General features: G+C 44.7%; 1 protein-coding gene and 1 long non-coding RNA gene across 5 annotated transcripts; one reads left to right on the forward strand and one right to left on the reverse strand.

The window, feature by feature from the left end:
- Positions 1-161: 161 nt before the first annotated feature.
- Positions 162-8876, forward strand: LOC141951589 (uncharacterized). Its single transcript, XR_012631393.1, has 2 exons — positions 162-1761; positions 8453-8876. It is a non-coding gene; the product is annotated as an uncharacterized LOC141951589 (long non-coding RNA).
- Positions 8877-9911: 1035 nt separating this feature from the next.
- Positions 9912-22403, reverse strand: ARFRP1 (ARF related protein 1). Of its 4 annotated transcripts, XM_074888049.1 has the most exons (9): positions 21706-21795; positions 20817-20916; positions 20340-20427; positions 19789-19871; positions 19210-19291; positions 18643-18713; positions 12369-12469; positions 12212-12252; positions 9912-10811 (listed from the first exon to the last, which is right to left on the reverse strand). In XM_074888049.1, coding segments are annotated over exons 1-9 (603 nt in total). In that variant the 5' UTR covers positions 21708-21795; the 3' UTR covers positions 9912-10776. The 4 variants fall into 4 exon arrangements, with proteins under 4 accessions (XP_074744150.1, XP_074744151.1, XP_074744152.1 ...); XM_074888050.1 differs by lacking the exons at positions 12212-12252; positions 21706-21795 and adding an exon at positions 22251-22403; XM_074888051.1 differs by lacking the exons at positions 12212-12252; positions 21706-21795 and adding an exon at positions 22305-22372.
- Between the last annotated feature and the right edge of the window lie 44 nt (positions 22404-22447).

Genomic DNA, 22447 nt, shown 5'->3' on the forward strand with positions numbered 1-22447 from the left:
GTGGATGTAGCTCTCTCCTGAGGATGATTCAGATATTTAGTACACACAAGATGATAATTTTCCCAAACACTACGAGAAAAAACCCAAGCCCACGCTGTTCTCTGAGTTGGGCTTCCCTACCACCCTACGCTATTAAAATACTTAAAACAGGGATGGAAAAAGAATAGAAAACCACTAGTTTATTTAAACTGTTGAGGCACGGCCGCGTGCTCCGTCAGTGCCACGGGTGCAGCCAGGTGCGGCGATGACTCAGGCTGGCAGCGGCCCCTCGAGCCCACGGAACGCCAGCGGCAGGAGCCGGCTTGCTCGTCGCCAGAGCAGTTCAGGCACGCTACGCCTCAACCACGAGTGCTGGCCCAGTGCTGGAGGGTTTGAAACGGGGTGAGAGAAATGATTAACAGTAGTTTAAGGAGTCAGTGGGAATTTTTCTAGTGAGGTCATCCATCGCTGGTTCACGCCTCGACGGCGCAGAGGAGAGACAGGGTTGCTAGAGGAAATGGTGGGGGGACTTTTTGAGGTGTGCGGGGGGCTGCAGAGGGGATGTGACCAGTGCAGACTCGTAATCCTGCTTGTCAAAACAGACTCCAGCCACCCTTGGCCCTTGGGTTACAGCCAAGTCGCAAAACAGGTAAATTTGGTCTTTTGCCTCCAGCCTTCCCCACATTTTTGGTTTGCTGGCGGCAGCCCCTCGCCCCTGCCCTCCCGTGTCGCTCAGCGGCTGACAGCGGGCTGAGCCCTCCAGACACAGTGGGAGAGGTCTCAGGGGTGCTGACACACCCCAAACTTGCTTGACTTCACCCATCGCCACTCCAAAGAGGCACCGATTTTATCTTTTGAAGCATGCACCTTTTTTTCTTCCGACTGTAGGGCTTTTTCCTTCCGATTGCAATCCCCCGTGCTGCGTGCCCAGGCTTTCCCTGCTGAGACTCGGCCCTCGCTGCTGCACGTGCTGTTTCTGCAGCGACCTGACGACCGGCCCGAGCTCCTCGGGTGCCAGTGCCGCAGGGGAGAGCGCCGGCCGGGCCGGGGAAGCAGCAGCAAGACGAAGAGGATTAGTCAAGCGTGTCCAAGAGCAGGAGCAGAGAAATAGCTGAAGCATGCAGGGCAAAGCAACTTGTGCTCAGCTCAGGGGCACCTGAACTGGGGGGGCCAGAGAATGTGACTTGAGACAGGACCCCCACCTCAGGCAGGGAAACGGGGGGTTGTGATGCTCAGGACAAAGCCACTGCCACGGCCCCCACCTGCTGTGGCAGCACCAGACCCAGACCTGCTGCGATGCTTTCGCTCACCCCGCGATTATTTTCCAGACCTCCCTTGCTGTGGGAGGTCTCTGTACACATTTCTTTCTGTCTGAGCCTCTCACAGCTTCCAGGGGGTTAAGTCTCAAAACACGCAGGACAAGCAGAAGTTTTCACATCCCTGTTTTTACAGAAAACGCATCGAGCCTGGGGCAGGTCTCCTCTCACAGTGTCACCACCGGACTCCGGTGCCACCGGCCGTGGCCACACACGTGGCACCAAGGAGCTGCTTTTCTCCCACAGGGTCTCACCTCATTCCCCTGCCTTTGCTTCTTCGACTCCTCAATTTACAATTTCTGTTCCCTTCTGTGTTGAAGGAGCTTCCTGAGAGTGGGATGACTCAGAGAGCAGGCAGGAAGAGGAAGAGCTGTCAGGAGCCAGCCTGGGCTGGTTGGACACGGGGGAACCGAGAGGTCAGGAGCAGGCAGCCCCGCAGCGTGGCCGTGTCATTCTGGGATGTCAGGTGAGGAGATGGACCGAGCGCTCTGGGGCTGAGCGTGGCTCAGCATTATTGAGCTGCACGTGGTCAGGGCTGAGGGGAACTCTGCCTCCTCATCACTTTTCCTCATATTTCTTTTAATGAAATGAGAATTTTCGCCTCATGTCAACCAAATCCAGAATCTGACTGATAAATCCTTGTAATGAAAATGTGAAAACCTCAGTGAAAAACATTAATGAAAAGGAAAGTTTGGTTTCTCAGTATTGTTCCTATTAAAGAAAGTCAAAACGCTTTGGTCACCTGATGACCCTCCAAGTGTTGCCAAAGGGTCCCCACTTCAGAGCCACATCTGGCCTCGGGGTGCAGTGCAGGCTGGGGGGTCCCCCCCACCCCTTCCCTCCGTGCCCAGCTGCCTGCGTGTGTCCCCAAAGGCCCCCTCTTTCTCCCTCATAAAACAGGATGAGCTTTCTAGGTTCCACGTTTCAAAGGTGTTTGGAGGTCTTTGCAGTAAGTGTCTTCCAAAAAAGCAAATTATTGCTGCCTGCTGCTGCGCAAGGTGAGAGCAGGTGACAGTACCCTTCATCCATGGTCTCCCTAAGTAGGTTCAGTTATTTGGGAGCATTTAGTACCCAGCAGACTTGTTCAGACAGCGCTGTAGTGCTGAGTCAATAGTTAAAAAGGGAGCTAAAGAAATATTAGCATGAAATTGCCTTTTTTAACAAAACCTTGGCTCCAGTTTCTTGTGGCAGTTACAGAGCACAACACTAATTTTCACTTATTTTCAGTGTTTGCTCCCCAGCAAGTGCTGGGAGAACAGTTGTCCTTTACAGAAAAGCCTGCTTTTGCCCCAAGAGTCTTACTTAAAAGGTCACTTACAGGAATTCATCCCTCAAACTGGGTCACAGCTGAAGCACATTTCTTCTACTCCGTCAGCCATTGTGTGGCTCCCCTGAATTTGCTCCCAAGGTACTTGGTACTCCCAAGGTCTGGGCGCTGACTCCTCTTAGCTTGAATAAAAATAGAGCATATTAGTAAACTTTCTGATGCCCTTAACCTTACATCCATTTCTGGGAAACAGGGTCAGGAGCTTGCAATGACTACAGCTATAATATCCTTACACAACACCCTCACTGTTTAGAACTGCAGGCACTTTATGTACTATTATCTGGGTCAACATAGAATAGTCGTCTTCCCAAAGCAACTGTTTGCTTACCCTTTAAAAACAATGACATCTTCCATCTTACACAATGTTTAGGGAGAGGGCTAGAACAGTTTTCTGTGCCGAAATGACTAAGCAGTAGTGGAAATCAGAGACCTATGTCCATCGGAGGGAATCAAGGCCCCGGTTGTTGCGTGTGCTGCCCCTTATCACCGCTCACCCGGGAAGAGCACCAGGCGTCCGACGCACGAGGAGCCGGTCGCATCCCGTTGCTGGGTTTGGGGCTTTCCCAGCTGCTCCGAACGTAGCGGAGCTCCAGCTGTGCCGTGGCTTCGCTGTAACTCAGGGGAGTGGAGCCGGGAGACTCGCTCATTTTTCTATGGAAGTGCAGGGAATGATGACATCCCAGCTCTCGCGGCGAGGCTGGGCGTTGGGTGGTCTGGGTGCTGCTGCTGAGTCTCAGACATGTGGGCTTAAGGGCGTTTTCGACTCTGAAGCGTAAGGGACTAGATAAAGGTTTGGAGAGTTCAGCTTGGCTCCAGGGACACGCTCCAATGCGCTTATTCAGCCTCAGTCAGATCGTACAGATACCTCGACACTGGTTTCTATTTCTGTCTCTGTACTTCTTTCTGTGATACTGGAGCTCGGTTGGTGATTTATGTGACTTCTCTTGATCTTCCCAGAAGTTAAGACAAGGACTCTTTAGCAGGGAAACTTGCAAGATAAGGAGTGTACACTCCCCACTTCATGACTCTGAACCTGAAAGAACAAATCAGCTCTGACAAGATCAAACCCAATTTCTTCTTTCAGCCGGTTTCATGCGTCGTGCCCTGACATGACGTCACGCAGGAACAACCTAGCCCGTGATTCAGCACCTCTTGTTTTACAGATCCCCTGCCCTTTGTTGTACTCATGGGGCATTTACTACGTCTTTCAGAGTCTGTGGTGTAGCCTGTCCTGTGACCCTGCCTCTTCTCATGGCATGGGGATGAGCTGGCAAAATTTCCACCACGCTGAGGATGTGGGCGCAGACTTGGGAGAGCTTAATCCTTGCAGGGGACAGGGCTGCGTGGGATCAGCTGCTTTCAATTCAGTCGTTGGCCTTCCCCCTTCCGCAGGTGGCCAGCTGCCTCTGCTCCCACTGCTTTCATTCCCAGGGCAGGGACCTTCTCTTAAAAGCGTGGTGGTCAGTGTAGGTGGGTATTATGCATCACTGCAACTATCTCATGGGAAAATATGCCTTGTTTTGTGGTAGAGGAGCAAAAACCTTGCAACAGAGCGGGATAACCCTTGGTATCTCACAGGTCCTCTCGTTCCCTGGATGGAAAAGCACATCTGGATGAGCAGCAGGCTTTGCTCACAAAACCCAGCAAGACCCAGAGTGAAATACAGGGGCTGCCTGTGTATTCAGTCCACTGGTGCTGTTCAAGGGGGTAGGCAGCAAGGAGGTGCTATTTGTGACACCAGCTTCTGGGAACAATGAATTCCTTATTCCTCTTTATGACTGTCTTATAGAACCCTTTTTTTTTTTCCTTTGGTGAGAGTGTGACTCAAAAGAAAAAAATTGCTAATCTACAGCTGAGATGGTATCAGGCTATTTAACTTCTGAGAACTAGCAGAGGAGTTCCCAGCTGTGAATGGAACTGGAACACAAGTAGGAACACAACAGAAACAATGCTGTAGGTTTCTGCTTCAGGAAAGCATTTAAAGATAAACTTAATTTTACGGTGAATTTAGTTTCTCCTCAGAGCAGTGCTTATGGTATGTACTGAATACAGACATCCTGAGGCTGCGCCGGATCAGAGGTTTGAACTAGTTCCTCCAAGCATTTAGCATGACATCCAGTCAGCTGAAGGATGTCCTCTTCAAATGCTGAAGCTTTTCCTAAAGAATGCTGTGGCTGCCTCCACCAGCTGCTGGGCAAGTCCCTGCAGAGCCCAACAGCTGTGTGGAGCTGCCTGCTTGTGCTTCGGGTCCCAGGCTCAGCTGGCGGCAGACGGTTCCGTCCGTGAGGAGGAAGGGTTTAAGCACGAGGGTTGCAGCACTGGAGGCCTCCGTGGTGTGTGCTTGCTCCTGGCAGGGAGCAGCTGCTCAGAGCTGACTAGATGGAGAACTATAAGTAAGTAGTGAATTTGTGGATGGTAGAAGACAGTACCATCTATGGGCATGCACAAAAAGAAGTTATTACTCATGAGTTGGTAGTGTTAGTAAAGCTTACTACATATTCATCCAGTGAGGATTTTGTTTCAAGGAAAGGATGCTTCATCCTGTGAGTTCCTAAGCAAACATATCTACTGCCTCATCTCCACAATTGTTTTTGATAGCATGTGACAGCATTATCATGGGAAAGGTGAGACCGCTGCAAAGACATCTGCAACAAAAGGATGTGGGGAATGTGGTATTCAACAGAGGATGGAATCAGCAGCTTTAAGGAAAGACAGCACAACCAAGAAGGAATGAGGAGATCTCTGCCTCCAGAAAGTGATTTTATGTGTTTAAAAAAAATGCCAGGCAGAATTCCACAACTGAGTAATTCACTGCAAATGTTACTCCTCCTCTTGTTTCCACTTGATAAGCGCCTTGTTTACGGAAGAAATTTAGGTCATTGTTTCCCCAGTGATGTTTTATGCTCTGCTGTCCAAGTTTTCTACGCCAGTCCTGTCATTTTCCTACATGAGGTTCTGACTGCTTTTAATACCAATTTCATTCATCAGAAAATTTAATCAGTGCTCCCTTCTGAGGTAACGAGTGTCATGGGTGATGGCTTGTGATCAGATTTGAGTTGTGCAGATGAAGTTGTATGAGAGCAGGCACTGCTGACAGCTGGGACTAGATCCTCGTGAAGTGGGTTGGGATAGAAAAAAAGCCTGAGTGTGCATAGCAAAACGAATGGAAAGCCCCGACAGTTGTCATGGAAGCTGATTTTACCAGAGGAGCAGAAAAAAACAACTCTGTAAGGGATTTCAGAAGCACAAGAAACAAAACCAATGGGCAATGCTGCAGGAAATGCCTGAGGTCCAGCAAACAAAATGTTTCATGTGGGATTTCCAACTTGTATAAAATTCCAGTGTGAAAAAGCACCTGCTCTAGGTTCTCTGGCATCCTTTGACCTGAGGAGAGCTCTGCAGAGGACAAAGGCTCTTCCCACCTCTCCCCTGCCTCTTATCTTCCTGGAGATAGATCTGAGCCAAATTTTAATAGAAAACTGTGCCAAAAGGGATTTTTGAGATGGCATCCAGTCTCTAACCTGTCTCTGGGGCAGGGTCAACTCAGCCCATTTTTCTTGCTTGTCCAAATTACTTTTGGGAAACCTACAGACAAACACTTGGGAGTAATTTCTTTCAGTCTCTGAAAACGGTGCCAAGACTGAAGGCAAACACAATCTGTAGTGCTTCTTTTGGTAAAAGCTGAGGAGCATGAGCAGAGCCACAAGCAGAGGCAGAACCCACTTTCCTTTACGGGTGGACATTGCTGTCTGTGGCTGCCAGTCAGTTACCCCCTACACTAATCAGATTTTGTTTAATTTAAAGGGATAATGGTCAGGGCTCTGACAGTACCACTCTTTGCCTTTCTTCACAGATCCTTCTAGAAGTTCTCTCCTTGACTAATACCACTTGCCAGCAGAGCAGTCCCAGGATACTGTTGCAAAAGATAATGAAATGCCTAAACCAATTCAGAAACCTTCAAGTACTTTAATCCAGGTTTTAGCTGAGAACTGTTGTAACCTTCCATTTTCCAAACCCACAGTGGTACCTCATAGTTAGTTACTCATGAGCATGCACTTCTGGAAACCATGACTAACTCAAGAGTCTCATGCCCAGCTAAAACATCATCGCTGAGGAGAAGCAAACTTCCAGACTTGCAGTGAAGTGCCCTTTTGCTGGAGATTGCTATCTGTAATGTGTAACAGCAGGCCCTTACCTTAAATGAACTGATGGCTGTGCTGGACCTGCTGGTGTACAAACGATGTTATAGTGTTAGAGGATGTGTCAGCAGTACAGAAATAGCATTCTAAGGAAGAAGAGACTAAAAATGGCTCGATTAGGAATAAAACAACCCTACAGCACTGGAAAGGATATTAAATCCAGTTCTCTATTATAGGCTGATTTCAAGTTAGCAGAGTAGGAAGGATGGTTGGCAGCACATTCCCCAGACATGCCTTCTGCTTGCTTCTTCACCTTGCTCCGAAACAGATGGAGCCTTAAATAAGATGTTGGACTTCATGTGAAGCTGTGTCTGATTTGTCCTGGTATTTTCCCCGGTTCTGTGGGCCGGGATGTCACAGCGAGTGGGGTAAGATTAGCATCACTGAGAAACAGGCCATCAGGCCACCGCGGCAATGATGGGACAGGATGAGGTAGTACCAGCAGAAAGTGCTGGAACTCAGCTATTCCGTGTCCTTCCACAGTTCCAAATGAAGATGAAATTGCCACCACATGGACAGCACGGCAATTCATAGAGTACTCAAAAACATTAGAAATGTTTTTGGGGTTTTTTTTAAGGAATGCTCTTGCCTGCTGCTGCTAACAGCTAATAAATGTTTGCATAGCAGGGAAATTCCAGATGGGTGAGAGAAAGTTAATCTGCCAATGTTCAAAGAAGGCAAATAGAATAACTACCATGATTATTAGACACAAGCTTTAACTGAGTGTAAAACATGCTAAGGGAAAAAAGGGATTACTAAGTGTGGATGATGAATCTGTTTCACCTTGGGAAGATAAAGCAGCTTTTCAGAGAAATAAAGTGCTGTAAACAGGCATGGACAAAACAGGTCTATCTCAAATGTATCAAAAAATCTGAAAAACTGATTACATTTGAACTACTCAAGCATCCTCACTTTGGCTGAGGTCTTGCAGGGGGGTCACTTGCAATGCAAAAGCATTTTAAATAAAAGTCTGTGCTTCCTGTAAGGACTTAAATAAAGCACAAGACTAAAATATGATAAATCATTGATTAAATTACTGATCAAAGCATAAGTTATCAGCTACGAGTGTATCATCGTAGACTATCCCAGTGGGATTTTTGTTTAGTGGAGCTTATACACTGACTACCCTGCCTTTTCAGAATGCTTTTCCATGTCAGTTTGGTCCTATTCCACTGGTCTGTACTGAGGCAGCAGCAGCAGAATAGACCTGCTTACAGAGACTGAAGCTGCAATAAAACCAGCTGAAGGAGGAAGTCATCGGTGTCCTTCTGCAGCCATTTATGACCACATAGAGCAGATGCAATGAAAAACCCCAGCTGGCTTAGCAGCACACCACTGTCTTTGGGCTTCGTGTAAAGTAACCGCGTGTGGTACATGCTCAGCAAAATCCAAGTCCAGGCTGTGCTTGCACTGCAAGATCTTTACCTTGCTCCTGACAGCTGATCAAGCTGGATTTCTTCACCGCAGTCATGCTGCAGCGTGGAGGATGCACCAAAGCAATTCAACAGTTGTCTGGACTGTTTACCTGCTGGGCTTCCCCAGCACTCGGGAAATCTTTCAGCAGTATCAGGTAGGTGCACTTGATCTGTATCAGTGGAAAGACCTAACTGCAAACCTCTTTCCTAAAACAGGCTTTGGGAGCCAAGCAGCTGCATCTGTGTGCCCCATCAAGTACCCGCTGTTACTGCTCTCGAAGCTCGCTCTGAACAATTGAACTTTTCACTGCCAGTTTCAGAGAAATCCTGATTTTTTGTGGGCATCAGAGCATGCTCATACTTACGCATCGCAGCTGACACACCTTTGAGAGAAAGATCTCCCACTCTTGAGAACTCGGAATTCTGAAGTCAAAACATTTGCTTTAATTTAAGACCTCCTGCTGACATGTGCCACAAAGCAGTCTTTGTGTCTAGAAACTTGTGAGAACAGTTATGGCCTCGAGCTCAAAACTGGTTTTTACCTCCCTGGTCTCCTAGGGAATAGGGAGAGATGTGAGACAGAGTTATGTGGAAAGCTTGGAAAACCCCTGGTGTCCCATTAAACAGATATTTCAAGTTACTTGACTGAAGTGTTTTGTCTCTCAGCAAGGTACTTTTGTCCACCAGTCACTGTTTTACATCTTCAGCACCAACCCTGACAACCAAAACAAGAGCCAGGACCACAGAGATACCTTGAAAATACTTTCAAAGATGGTAAAGTGAGAGAGATTTCCCTTATCATCCATGGCCACTGGGTATCCAACACTTGAAACTCTCAGCCCTACATCACATGCAGCACCGAGAGAAGGTTCCAACATCTTACAGTGGGCAAGCGATCTTCAAGGGATCCTCCACAGTCACAGAGTGCGTAAGAAACCTGAGATGGGTCTCTAGGACTAAAGGAGCCTAATGAAATCTCTGGTGTCTGAGTTAGATCTACTACAGTTTAATTCTTCTGGGATACAGTGCTGACATTGGCACCATTCAAATTCAAACACAACACTGGGTTATAGCAGCTGTTCTAACAACAGCGCGTAATTGAGAGGGATTGGATACCTTATCTGACAGTTTGTAGAGCCTTCTCCTATCCCAGTGTCACTGAGAAGGAAGATTCTGCTTTCTAGTATGAAATTATTTCCACTGACTTCATGTGCACAGCTGCCCTCACGCTTTGACCCAAATGTGAGGGAATAAATTACGTTCTCTCATTAAAAAAAAAAAAATCCACAATGAGCTACCTGCAGCAAATTTAGCAGAAAGTTCTTTGACAGATGCCAAATAACACCTTTAAACAAATACTACTAACTTGCTCAAACAGAACTTGAATAATGTCCTCGACTTACGTGAGCAAACACGTAACAGTCACCAGTGCCAGGAGTAGCTAAAACATCCAAAGAGCAACACCCGCTGCCAAACCACTGTAAAAACACATGTAAAAAGAGGTATTTGGAGAAATGTTAGGGATACGTCAGCAGAACTACTAGCTGGGTAGGCTACATAAGAAGTGAGTACTATTTGTCTTGGCGAGCTGCCTTTCTGGTCTTTCTTGCATTTCAAAAAAACTAGAGGGCTAAGTACCATTATTTCCGAGCATCAGTTGTTTCAGCAAGAGGAGTTCAAAGAAGTAGGAAGGTTTTATTGCATACCGATTTCGCCCTGCCTAGAGGTTCAACTTCCAGCCTACAAAGATCACAGAGAGGGCCTCAATTCATTCCAGTTACAGAAGATACCAGTTATTCTTATGATTAAAGAGAATGCACAACAGCGAGATTGGCAGTCAAAGCAAGGCAGTGCTGCTGGAGTTCATGTCCTGTTAAGAATATCCATTTTAAACAGTGTACCACTGTGCAGCTGCTGGCTTCCACATCTGCCTTTACCACAGGTAAAAGTTACGAATCAACGCGCCGACTGAAAACTGAGTTATAATCAACTGTCTCTCCCCATTATACAACCCGCAGCATACCAGGGCCAGTAACACCACCTGTAGTAACCACGGGGCTGGAGCAGCAAGCGATCTTCTCAGTTAGGAGGGACAGCCATTGCCCAGGCTCTCCCTCCCCTCTCATATTCACCTACACAGTTCCTTCAGGAGTTCCTTCATGTCACTGGCCTCTAGCCCGTTAGACTAACGAACCAAGAATCACAAAGTAATACAGTAGAAAATTAAGTCCTTTGCACCTGCAACAAAGTGTAGATTGCCACTTGGTCTATGCTCCCAGGCCAACGGCTTAATACTTAATGTAAAAGATTCCCACCCCCCACCCAGTTGGAATCCTTTGCTCAAGTTTTTTTAGACACAGAAAGAATGTTTGTCTCCAAACTCAGGAAAGAATCAGGTGTAATAGGAATCCAGTGGACCACCTTCTGTAAAGGGAACACAAATCTGTGTGGAAAGAGACTGTCCGTTCCTTGGCTGACTTGAAATTCTTACGTGATGTCCTTCTTTCTTGGGGGCCGGTGAATATTCCTCACCACGCACTTCACCATCCATTCAATTCCCTCGTTAACTCCTTTGCTAAGGAAAGAAGATAAGTAGACAGGACTTAAAAAAAACCCAAACAAAACCAAAAAACCAACAAAAGAACCAAGTACAAAAACACAGCTCCTGTAGTCCCTAACCAAACCTTTACAAGAGCAAGTGAGGGGCTCTGCCCTGCAGTTATTTATTGGCATTACTATCTTAGTTTCTCATACACACAAACAACGGGGATCTGATTTCATTTAATTTGGCATGTAAACTCCATCCTCTAGTCTTCTGGTGTCTGTACAAGTCTACATCCAATTTAGTTAGTCATCAACTCTGTGGAAACCTCGGGATGAACAAGCATCAAATCACTTTACATCTGGTTTGAGGTTATTTTACAAGTCTCAGTCTAGTTGTATCAGATCTTCCAATCCTGGCTCCAACTTTCTGTAATCATCTGTGCTGGGGGCTGCCAAGCAGGAGACCAACTCACTGGGGTCTGCACAGCTTCCCAGCCACGACTTCCACAATTTATTCTTTCAGTGCAAACTCAAACTGGAATTTTGAAAGGAAATTCCACGCAAATCAAAACTAAAAGTGTTTGTACAAAACCCACAACAATTGAAAAGGTTGAAGTTCATAAGATTATTATCTAATACTTCTCTTCCAGTCAGCGCTTAACCATTGTTCTTGTGGTCATTCATCCGCTTAATGGCATTTCTTAGCAATGCGGACAACAGGGATTTTTCTCATGGTTTAAGAAGCTTTTCTCATCCTTTGCAGTAGCTTGTATAATAATACAGATTTATTGCTAGATTAAAAAAAGAAGAAATCTCAAAAGCTCTGGATTCAGTACAGACAGTAATTCAGACAGGAGTACTTCTAGCCATCTGGAATAGTACTTTTGACTTGTGCCAAATAGCACTTTTCACTCAAAGAACTGAAAGTGTAACCAAAGTATTGCAAGTCTCCATGTGCAATAGTGACACCAAGGTATCAAGAATCTAGGGGGCTGGTCAAGGTCACAGCCTGCAGCCGTGTAGGCCTGGAGAAGAATCACAGCCTCCCAAGTTTTGGTCTGTTCCAGCCATTGTATCCTAAACCACAGGCGTCCCCAGTGTAAGAAGATTGTTCTATTATCTACATCACAAAGCTCATCTGCATGCCAAAAAATACAAAACCAAGAGCATAATTACGCCACCAACAATGGAACCACTGCTCATTTCTCTGGCAGTGTCACAAACAGCTATGTTTTCAGCTGACTTCTTACATAAAAGCCAGGAGCTGCAGCAAGCCAAAGACTGCACAGATTATTGTGTACAGAGGAGGAAAGATCACAGAATAAAGGACAAGAATCGATAGCTCCGTATGTCGCCAAGTCCTGCTGCTCTCAGCCAGCAGAACATTTTCATTGTGTTTCACAGGCGGGATTTACAGATGAAATTACTGACCTGGTGCAAGTCCAAGGTTCACAGACAAGTATCTGTCAGTGCTGGGAAGGAAGCACAGCTCTCTTTTAGGGGTTATTAAATCCTACAGTGCTGCTCTGCCTGTGTGACACTCCGCAGCTGTTCAGTTACCCAAAACACCATCCGCTCTCGTACTTACCCAGTAAGAGCAGAGCAGGCTTGTGTCAGGCAGTCTCTCTTCCCAATTTTGTTGATGCAGTCACTGAACGCTGTCTTGATGTCAGGTATTGACAGACAAGTCTGCAAGGGAAAGCAAAGAGCTTGCTTTCTATGCTACAAGAGACAGTGACCTTCTTCCAAAATGAATCCTACCACATCCAGAGCTCTGCTTCAGTCAGGATGGCACAACGCTGTTAGGTTAAACCCCCTCACCCACCAACATGGCAAATTCGCTTCTTTACATTCCCCCAAAAATGAACAAACTCTTTTTTCACACACTGCCTCACCTCCCTGATCCTCACGATGTTTCAAAGCAAATTGAGTCATGAAAAGGAGCACAACCTGCACAGCCTCGGGATGCTCCTTCCAGCCTGCCCCGAGCATCACACACAAGGTCTGTCTACCAGAAGACGACAAGAGCGCATCTTCCTGAAACAGCGTAGCTGCCACCATCCCAGACAAGCCCGTTCCTGTAGCTGACTCTTTGCCAATGGCCTGGATCAAGTCTCCTTACATGTGCACTCTCAGAAAATGGCTTGGATGTGATTTTTCCCAAGTACTCAGCACATTCCTTGACATTCAAGGCATTGCTGCTCTGGACTTGTCTGTTGGTGCTTTGCATGCAGGAGAAAGTGCTGACAGCACCGAACGCAGCACATTTTCTGATGCCTGGTGTCACTCTGTTCTTGGTCACCATCAGGTCTTGCACTTCTGTAAAGCTGCTAGGATACTGCTGGGAAGTGTTTTTTAAAACCCACAAATAAAGCCCCCCAATAAACCAGTGGATTATTTTCCTGACATAAATCACTGTGTTACCACAAAAAATTTATTCTTAGAATTACAAACACAACAAAAGTAAACCTGCCCTACTGAAGCCCAGACTTGCATCCTCCTCCCTGAACACGGGAAGCAGGTTCAAGAAAAACCACCAGCCTTTAAACCCTTTTCTGATCTCAGGACTCACTTCTTCCTTGGAAGCCTTGGACAAGGCTTTTAAGTGCTTTAGCTGGCCACAAGCCCAGGCTTCTTCCTCTTCCTGCAAAGACATTCTGAACCTTCAGTGAGGCTCAAATACCTGTTTTGGGCAAGTGTTTACTCCAAATGTCAAACTGGACCCTTGTGAGTCTTGAGGATTAGCCCAAGTGTATGTACACTTTGAAAGGACAGACTATCTGCAAACAGGAATTCAGTCTTCTGCAAGTCTGGGCCTTAACTTAGCCAAAAGATGGAAATTAATGATACCAGTTATCCATTTTGCAAAATACTGGTTCTGGAGAAATTAAATAAGGGAAACTACTGTGGGGATGACCATGACAAATAAGCATGTTTCAATGCTTATAAATAAGAAAGATTCTTAAGAAATGGCTTGAGAGGAGTTTAAAGACACCTGATTCACCCAACACCCTTGAATCCAGACTTGTGATTTTCCACTGTGAAAAGCCTAGAATCCATCAGTTGTGCAACTTGTGATGACTGTACTTTCTTATGACCTAAGTTGCATTTCAAACTTGCATTTTCAATCAATGAGCTGGAAACTGTATCCAGAAATGTTACTTACTTCATTGCACCAGAGCCCTAACAACTTACTTCAGGATTTCTGCCAAATGAGAAAACTACAACTCAAAGATGAGCTGTCATCCACAGGATAAATAGTTAAGTAATAAAAAAAAAATTAAAAAAATAAAAATCAAACACTAACTTTAGAGGGAGTCAGACTGAACTTGGGAGTTGGAATTCATACCAGTAGGTCTGACAGATGCGCAAGAGGTTACTACCAACCAACCCTTCTCTACCAGTTTGTAAGAGATGCTAGTTTAGTTTTGGTATGATGCTCACGGCCAAATAAGAAAGGCAGGTCCAACTGCCTTTTGATTTAAGTCAAAGCTCTAGACAAGTCAGTTACGCAACAACTGGGAAGGAAGAAGAGCTGAATGCCAATAATTTGAGCTATTTTCCATGTCGTTACTTTTTTTCAGCAAATGAGACTTGGCAGCAGGAGGGTTAAATCCCAAGGCAGCTGAAAACTGAGCGAACGTTTCTTGAAATATACTTTAAGCTTATCACAGTTTAATATCATAATAATTTCACCTTTTCTAAATGATGATACATTTTAAAATCTTTTTAAAATAAATTTGAGAGAAATCCACCTCCTTCACCTTGGCCATCTCGGAGGCCTTAGCGAAGTCCCCTTTTCCCAGTGCAGCGTACAACTGCTGTAGCTATTATAATCCCTTATAATCACTTCCCTTTCTCACCCTCTGGTATAACTGTGGCCTGCCCTAACTTCCACAAAGCTGTCCAGCCGTTACTCTCCACAGAAGTCTGCAGCAGTTTTCCTTCTGAGGAGCCCCTGCACCATTTACACTGTTCACAGGAGGATGTCACTGCATCACACGTGGTTTGAGGAACGTCCTTTTGCCCTTGGGCTGATGCACAGTAACGCGGCGGAGGGGAGAACACTGAGCTATCCACTCAGGGAAGCCTTGGTTTAGTGTTCAAGGGGAAGCCACGAACTGGAATCTCATCTCACGACAGAGGATGAGGCAGATCACCCATCACTTCAACGAGGGGCATGAGCTTCTCGTGCTCAGGAGAAAATGTCAGCTGCGGCTTCTAAGTTCCTCTCTTTTCCACCTCCCTATCTACATTACAAAATACTTGTTTATAGACATGTTTTGCTTCTCAACTGAAACCACATAAACCAAGGGGAAGCTGGATTTGTGATCACATAAACAGCCTACCATTACAATAATAAAAATCCACAAATGACCTTTCTGGAGTGATGTTATCTACCATACACTTCAGAGGAAACTCATACAACTTGACAAATCATATTTCTATCTCAACTTCCCCAAAAGAACATACTGTAAACCATCTTTTCATGAAGGCTCTTTGAGGCATAGTCTAGCCAGGACTGACCTGCCTGCACAAATTCCTTTTACGGAGGGTTCAGGACAGCATTCCCCAAATTAAGACTCAAGAACGGTACACCTAGAAAAAAACTGAAGTACAGGCTCCATTTCTGGAGTCACCTCAGAAAAGCACGAGTGGCTGTTTTAAGCAAAAAAGGTTGCATTGTAGAGTCTTTATCCATTTGCCAAATCCACTGCAGGAAAGACAGTGTTGCTGCTTGGTCTCGTGTCAAGAAAAATCCTGAAGTACAGGCTTGTCAGCCATCTCAAGAGTAATTAATCGGCAGAATGGAACTAAACCAGAAACAACAGGAAGGTGGATAGCCTAAATAAAACTATTTAATAACAAGTCTAACCAATCTGACCTATTATTTGGTGCCATCTTTTTTTACAAGCTTATTCAAATTAAAACTAATTTTACAGGGAAGCTGTGGTATTTCTTAAGTTGGAAATCAGGTGTTCTCCATGACAGCCATTCTATTTTCTAACAACTGTGTGGAAAACAGATAACACTGTGAGTCATCAAATATTTGCTGCTACTCAGCATAAGTCCTCTCATTTTCCAAAGACACGGGGAGGCTTTCTAACATTCCAGAGATTTCAAATTAAATTTCTAAAATTTATCTTAAGATTAGGAAGGCAAAACTTCCTCCCAAGGACTTCACACAACACCCAGTTATTTTCATATGCTATTTTTTCAGCTCAGTTTTTCCAGTATTTTTAATAGTGTTCCGAAATGAGCCATTCTATCCTCAAGTTTTAACAATTCGTTGTACAGCTCAGAAATATATAGCTTTATAAACCTTTAAACAACCACGTTCAGAAAGCGGCAAATAGAAATTCTTATTTTGCAGATTTTTCTGCAGTAAACAGTAGGCAAGCCAAGCTGCCTAATATTTTCAAAGGTGGCATTCTGACTTGAAAGGGAGTTTACATGGATTATTATACATTAGACACTTAATTCCCCTACAAAGCAATAGTTCCTTTAAAAAAACAAAACAAACTCCCTCCCACAACACATACTGGACCCAGTCTTTTAATTAATTATGAAATGATCCAGTTTTGAAGCCCCTGCTAAACGTAGAGCATTCTCCTTGTGCAAAAAAAAAAAAAAAAATCATATGTAGTATTGTCACAATATTAGAACTGGTGTTTTGCCATCTATGACTGTATTTCATCTCCTGATACGGCCAAACACCACTCGTGCTCGGCAGTGCCGAGTGGATGCAATTTACCCTTGGGTCATATTAACAGAATTCTTTATTAGAAATGAATTTAGCATCAGGGCCAAAAAGTTCTCACAGTTTATGCAATTTCAGGCATTGAGTCAGAACTTTTGTTAGCTTATTGTGAGGAATGTAAACTTTTTTAAAAAAATAAATCTATGTCAGATGTACCACTTTTGATATATTTCACCACAAGTTTTCTGCTGGCCTTTAAAGATGTAATCATCATGAATTATCTTTTGTCAGCAAATACCAGCAAGGTTAATATCCTACTTAACTTCCCTTACCATGACCCACATTAACAGCAGAGGCATGCTGGTGAGAATTCCTCACTACAATTACGTGTCTGGAGATTCAGAGCAGAAAAATCTCTACCCATGGCAATCCCATAATGTTTGATCTTCCTCCAGAGGTCTTCAGTTCTGCTAGATCAGTGGAAGAGAAACATGCCTTCTAGTTTTCTAAACCTTGCTTAAGTGAACCTGAATAAGTACTGAAAAATAAGCTATAGTCCCGTTAATGTTTTGTTAATAGCATTGATGTCTCTTTGCGTCCATACCCAAGATCATACTCTAGGAGTAGACCTCTAAATATACAATTTCAGTATTTCTTAAAAATTTCTTAAAAGTACCTCCAGTCGCTATAGTTTTGCTAATCTCTTGTCACAGTTCTACGACTGCATAAAGGCACTAAATCTGTGGGCTGGTCCTGGACCCTCCAGAAGGGGCAAGGAGCCATAGTATTATCTTGAGAGCCTGTTCCAAATACCTCTTTCTAGTCGTATAAAGTCCACTTGTTCAATCATTTTTCTGTAGTCTGGCCAGGGTGCCAGAAGAGCTGGTGTTTGCAGTATGCCCATAAAAAAAATATGCATATATAGCCATAAGGAAAATTGGAACAGCTTTCCAGGTCACTGCATACAGCTTATTTCTCAACAGCGAGAGGCAAGAGTGCAGACTGCTCCCTGCTGTAGAGCTGTAGTGTTGCATGGAAACTTGAGTGTTAATATTCTGGTTTCCACACAGAAAAAACAGTCAATTTCCCCCCACACCAGATACCACAGCAAAGTCAGGACCATAAATCAGGAGTTCTGTCTCAATCTCACACTATCTTTTAATTGGAACTACACTTCTTTTATTTCTATGGCTAGACAATCTTATCTAAAAAAATCTGTTGTGTTGTCCACATGAAGTATAACCAAATCCTCCTTTAAAGCCAAAGCGATTTCTATGGAAGTCTCCCCCACAAGTGCGCCCACTGAGATAGGTGTAAAGTCCAGGGGAAAAAGCTGGGAAGTATTCACGTATTTTGAAAGATTCCCATCACAACTGCCAGGGCCAAGTGCTCCAAATTCTACTGACAGTCTCTGGCTCCATCTAGAGATTAATCACCCGAACTGCAGTACTGGAATTCCACGTAGAATGAGCGGCAAGGGGGAGGAAAAGATGGAAAATACCACAACCACTTCAGGCACTCTCTTCCCTTTTTTCCATGCTGGGGGAGATGAGGACTGCCCTGGATGCATCACCTAAACAGTCACGCTGTAGTGCCCACTAACTTGTCAAATACAAGAGTGTTGCAGTTCTGGATAAGCTAGAAAGAATTCAAATTATCCTATCAAAAGCATTCCCTGCCATTCACTGCTGTCAGTGACAGAACGCTCTAGGACAAACTGAATGTTTCATGGAACAGACCTTCTCTGGTTATGGGAAAAGGATGACATTGCTTCACATATACTTGTTGGGCTGTTCCCAGGTAATAGTAGAGCAGCATAAACAAAGTGCACTAAACATTTTTTTGCTGAATAAACAGGAAAAAAACAATATCCAGATACCAAGTCATGGTACAAGAAACAGGCACCATGATCTGTTCTGTTTACATAAAAAGTTCAAAACAGCTGACATGGACATGCCTGTAGTAAGCTCATTTACGTCACTGGAAAAGTGTTGGAGAAAGAAAAAAGTTAAAACTAAATTCAAAGCAATTATTTCCAGCAGTGGGAAAGTGCCATAGGATCAGTCCAGGAATGCGAAACAAATTTAAGATGAATGCAGAGCTCACCTTTCCAAGGCTTATTTATCTGCTCACTTAAGAAGTAAATCTGCAATAATCTTACCTCTACATCCTGCTTGTTAGCTAACACCAGAATGGGAACCCCTTCCAGAGCTTCACTGGTAATCATCTTCTCTATAAAGCACAGAAACAAAAACAGAAGTTTAGCCAGTTCTGGAAGATAAAGTTGGGCAAATGCCCCACACAGACCATCTGGACACAGGGATGAAGCAAGAGGCTCCTTCTTGCATTACAGTTTCATTTGACACAATCTTTCAGGCCTATTTTCTTCACAGATTTTTTTTTCCAGATCAAACTCCAAACTTTATTTTGATCAATAAGCACATTACTGAGAATTAATGAGATGATAAATCTAACATAAGCAATAAAAAATTCAAAATCATTAGCATAAGCACAAAAAGAGATTCAAGGTCATTATAGGGAACAAAAGCGAGTCTGTGTTACAGACAAGACAGACTTCAACAAAAAAGTTCAGAAGCACTACAGTTGTGTCATCAGCAGGCCACACAGCTTACTTTAAGGACACAGGAACAGACATGATAGGGGAAGGAGAGAACTGTGCCACAATACATCATGAAATCCCAGGACAGGTAAAACACAACGTACTCACCAAACGCTCTTTTAGATTCTGAGAGCCTCTCCTCATCAGTGGAGTCAATAACATAGATCACCCCATGAGATTCAGCATAATACTGAAAGGATGACACAGATGTTAGTGTATCTATCCACCAGGACTGTTTGTTCCTCTTTCTTTTTGTTCCTCTTCTTTTTTTTTTTTTTTTAATTTGGAAAATTTTGATACACATGGAAGAGATCAACCAGCTAGAGGCAGCTGTTTCCAAAGTGTATGTCTGGAGAGAAGAATGGTGGCACACAGAACGCACTGCCTGCTCTGTTTGCAGACCTACTGAATGCAACAGGTGGAAAAGTTTATCTGTCTCCCCAAAAAGCTTATCTCTACTGGCACAACCCTCAGCTATGGGTTGGTAATTACTGCCTGTAAACAACTATGCAAATAGTGAGCATCATCTTTGGTAATCTTGCACAGATTGAGTTGAATCTCTGGAAAAGCGTTGATGCTAAATACTAGAGTTACCAACCAGTTCGTACGATTACTAAATGATCATACTGCTTCAATTCTAGAAGAGACAAAAGCATTTCTAAAACAAAAAAAAAATACATCTCCAACCTTGTCCCAAAGAGACTGTAGTTCCTCCTGTCCACCAAGATCCCAGAACATTAGCCGAGTTTTGCCAACATCGATAGTACCAACTAGAGGGAAAGGAGAAAAGACAACGCAATGAAAACTAAAGGTGTTCTCTGAAGCATCACCACCTGCGCACCCTCCTAAGAAACCTGGGGTAGGACAGTCCTCTAGAGGAACAAATCACATACAGGGGCTACTTTCCACAACAAAACAATAACTTCACAAAGAGCGACCACTAATATCAGAGACGTATCAGTGCAAATAATACCAGAATCAGGCCAACAAATGAATGACAGGGAAATTTAGTTTAATCTCTGAGCGTAGCACAGAAATGGGATACTTGTTTTTTTAAGACTTCGGGGTTTTTTCATTATAAGCTAAGAAAGCCCATTTTATTCTCTTACAAAAAGACATAAGGAGTTGGGAGAGATGATTTCGACTTCCAGGAACTATTTTGCCCTTGCCAATTCTTCAATATTTCAAACAAGAAACTGTGCAGGAAAGCTGAAAAAATCCCAAACAAATTTACTTACTGTTTAAGCCTACAGTGGTTGTGATTTTGGACAAACTCATCCCTTTGTAGTTCTTATTAAATCGAGTTTTAGTTTGTTCAAGGAAGGTCTGAAAAGGAACAAGAAAAAGTATTTACTCTCAAATATTTTACTGACTGGGGTAATCCTAACCCAAACCTGCCTTTTCATTTCTGCAGAATCCTGCTCCAACGGACGCAGCGCTACCTAACCTTGGAACAAACCACTTTTCTTGTTCCCTATTTTAGCAAGGAAAGAAGGGATCACAGGTGATTATGGGATTAAAAAGCCTCAGCTACAACCCTGAAAGCTTATACTAAATTTAAGTAAGAGGGAAAAGTTGATTCTGTGGTGTGACATCACTAAAATAACTCGCAATACAGCCAAAGAAAGATTGACCTTGTCTGTTGGAAATTTTATCTTTGGAGATGTTTAGAATTGCGTGTGCCTTCTGCGCAACTGGTAATAAACAGCACTTACGGTTTTACCAGCATTGTCCAAACCAAGGATCAAGATGCAGTACTCATCCCTCTGGAACATGTATTTATAGAGCCCAGACAGCAGAGTATACATCCTGCTCCTGCAACAAATACCAGGAAGTCATTAACAAACCGGTCATTTCCAAAAATCTCTCACTCCACAACACAAGTTTTTCCCAACACCAGATAAATAAATGACGTTATTCTCTTATCAGTAACTCTCATATTTAAGCAATCCCAGGACAAATCACAGATCCAGGAGAGATCATGCAAATAGCTCAAGATCAAATTTTCAAATGCGCACGAGTGAGGGACCTTCTTCCAAAGAGCTTAACCTCTGTTTCTGCACATAGTGCCCAGCATCCACTGCAAACTCAACCCCCATTTGAAAACTGTCCTGTCTGCTTTGGGGCTTAAAGAAGAGCTAAACAAGAGCTTGAACATCTTTCATGGTGCATTTAAGACCCAGAGAAAATGAAGTCAGCTTCATACAAATACAAGCAATAGGTATTTTGAGCAAGAATGTACAGGCCGGTCCCCCCATCCTTGTTCCCCATCCATATAACAATATCATGGGACCTTTAATGGTTGAACCGAGTGCAGTGTATCTTAAAGATGCATAAATCCCCCTACTTATCTTAATTTAAGCCTTATCCAGCAACAACCTTCTGTTATTGTATCCACCATACAAGTATATTGTCATCTTACAATGACATGAACACAAGACAGGTAAGTTAATGAGCCAAAACCACAAGATTAAGAATCAGACAAAGCGACACCAACACCTGCAGAAGCCCACGGGGTTTTTGTTGTTGGGTTTGCACAAACAAGGCAGAGAAGATTTTCTAAGATGCAAAAAGCATTGGTACCAAGTGCTACAGCTGACTCACATAACATTGCAACAACTCTTCTGTTTAAATACAGACAAAGGGAACCTCAAGGCAAAGACTCGGAGAGTCTTTGAGCAAGTGTGCAGATAAATAATCACTTTGAAGTCAAACAACATTGCCTAAAGGAAAAAAAAAAAAAAGTGTTTTGGACCAGAAGTAAGGGATTTCTCAGGCTGGGGCACTCAGCGTGAGAACGGGGCACCTCGGGGCGCAGGGGCTCCACCCACCGAGCGAGCGGGGACCCTCCACCTCCAGCTCTCCCGGGAAGGCATCGAGGCCGCAGGCTGGGGACGAACCGCCCCGCCCTGTCCCCTTTCGGACCGGCAAGTGATCCTAGACGTGCCCAACTACCGGTCCTCTGCCTTTAGATCCGGGAGATCCCCCCCTTTCCTTCTCCTGCCACATCCTGACAAGGGAGAAGGGGGAAACCGACCCTCACCGCCATTTCCCCCCTCACGGCCCCAGGCCAGGTCGCGGGCCGACGGCGCCTCGCAGGCCCGTCCCAAGCCCAGCCGTGCGCTGCGGGCCCCCGCCGCAGCCCTTACCGTCGCCCGAGTGCGGAAGACGGAGGACAGCGCCCACAACCCGCGGCCCCTCACCAGGTACCGCAGACACCTCCCGCCACAGCTCCTCAACGCTGCCCACCGGCTCCGGCCGCCGGCGCCATCCCTCGCGCGGCACTCTGGGAAATGTAGTTCCCGCGCCGCGGCGGGGGCAGTACGGAATGGCCGGTGGACTACAA

Source organism: Strix uralensis, chromosome 18, assembly GCF_047716275.1.
Source record: "Strix uralensis isolate ZFMK-TIS-50842 chromosome 18, bStrUra1, whole genome shotgun sequence".
NCBI classification, from domain to species: Eukaryota; Metazoa; Chordata; class Aves; order Strigiformes; family Strigidae; genus Strix; species Strix uralensis.

Excerpts from the sequence above, each read along its gene's own strand:
- ARFRP1 (XM_074888048.1), bottom strand. Across the intron at positions 19,872-20,339 it reads AACCACTGTAGGCTTAAACA|TTGGTACTATCGATGTTGGC; the intron begins GTAAGTAAATTT and ends CTTTCCCTCTAG. Across the intron at positions 12,470-18,642 it reads CTAACAAGCAGGATGTAGAG|ACTTGTCTGTCAATACCTGA; the intron begins GTAAGATTATTG and ends TTTCCCTTGCAG.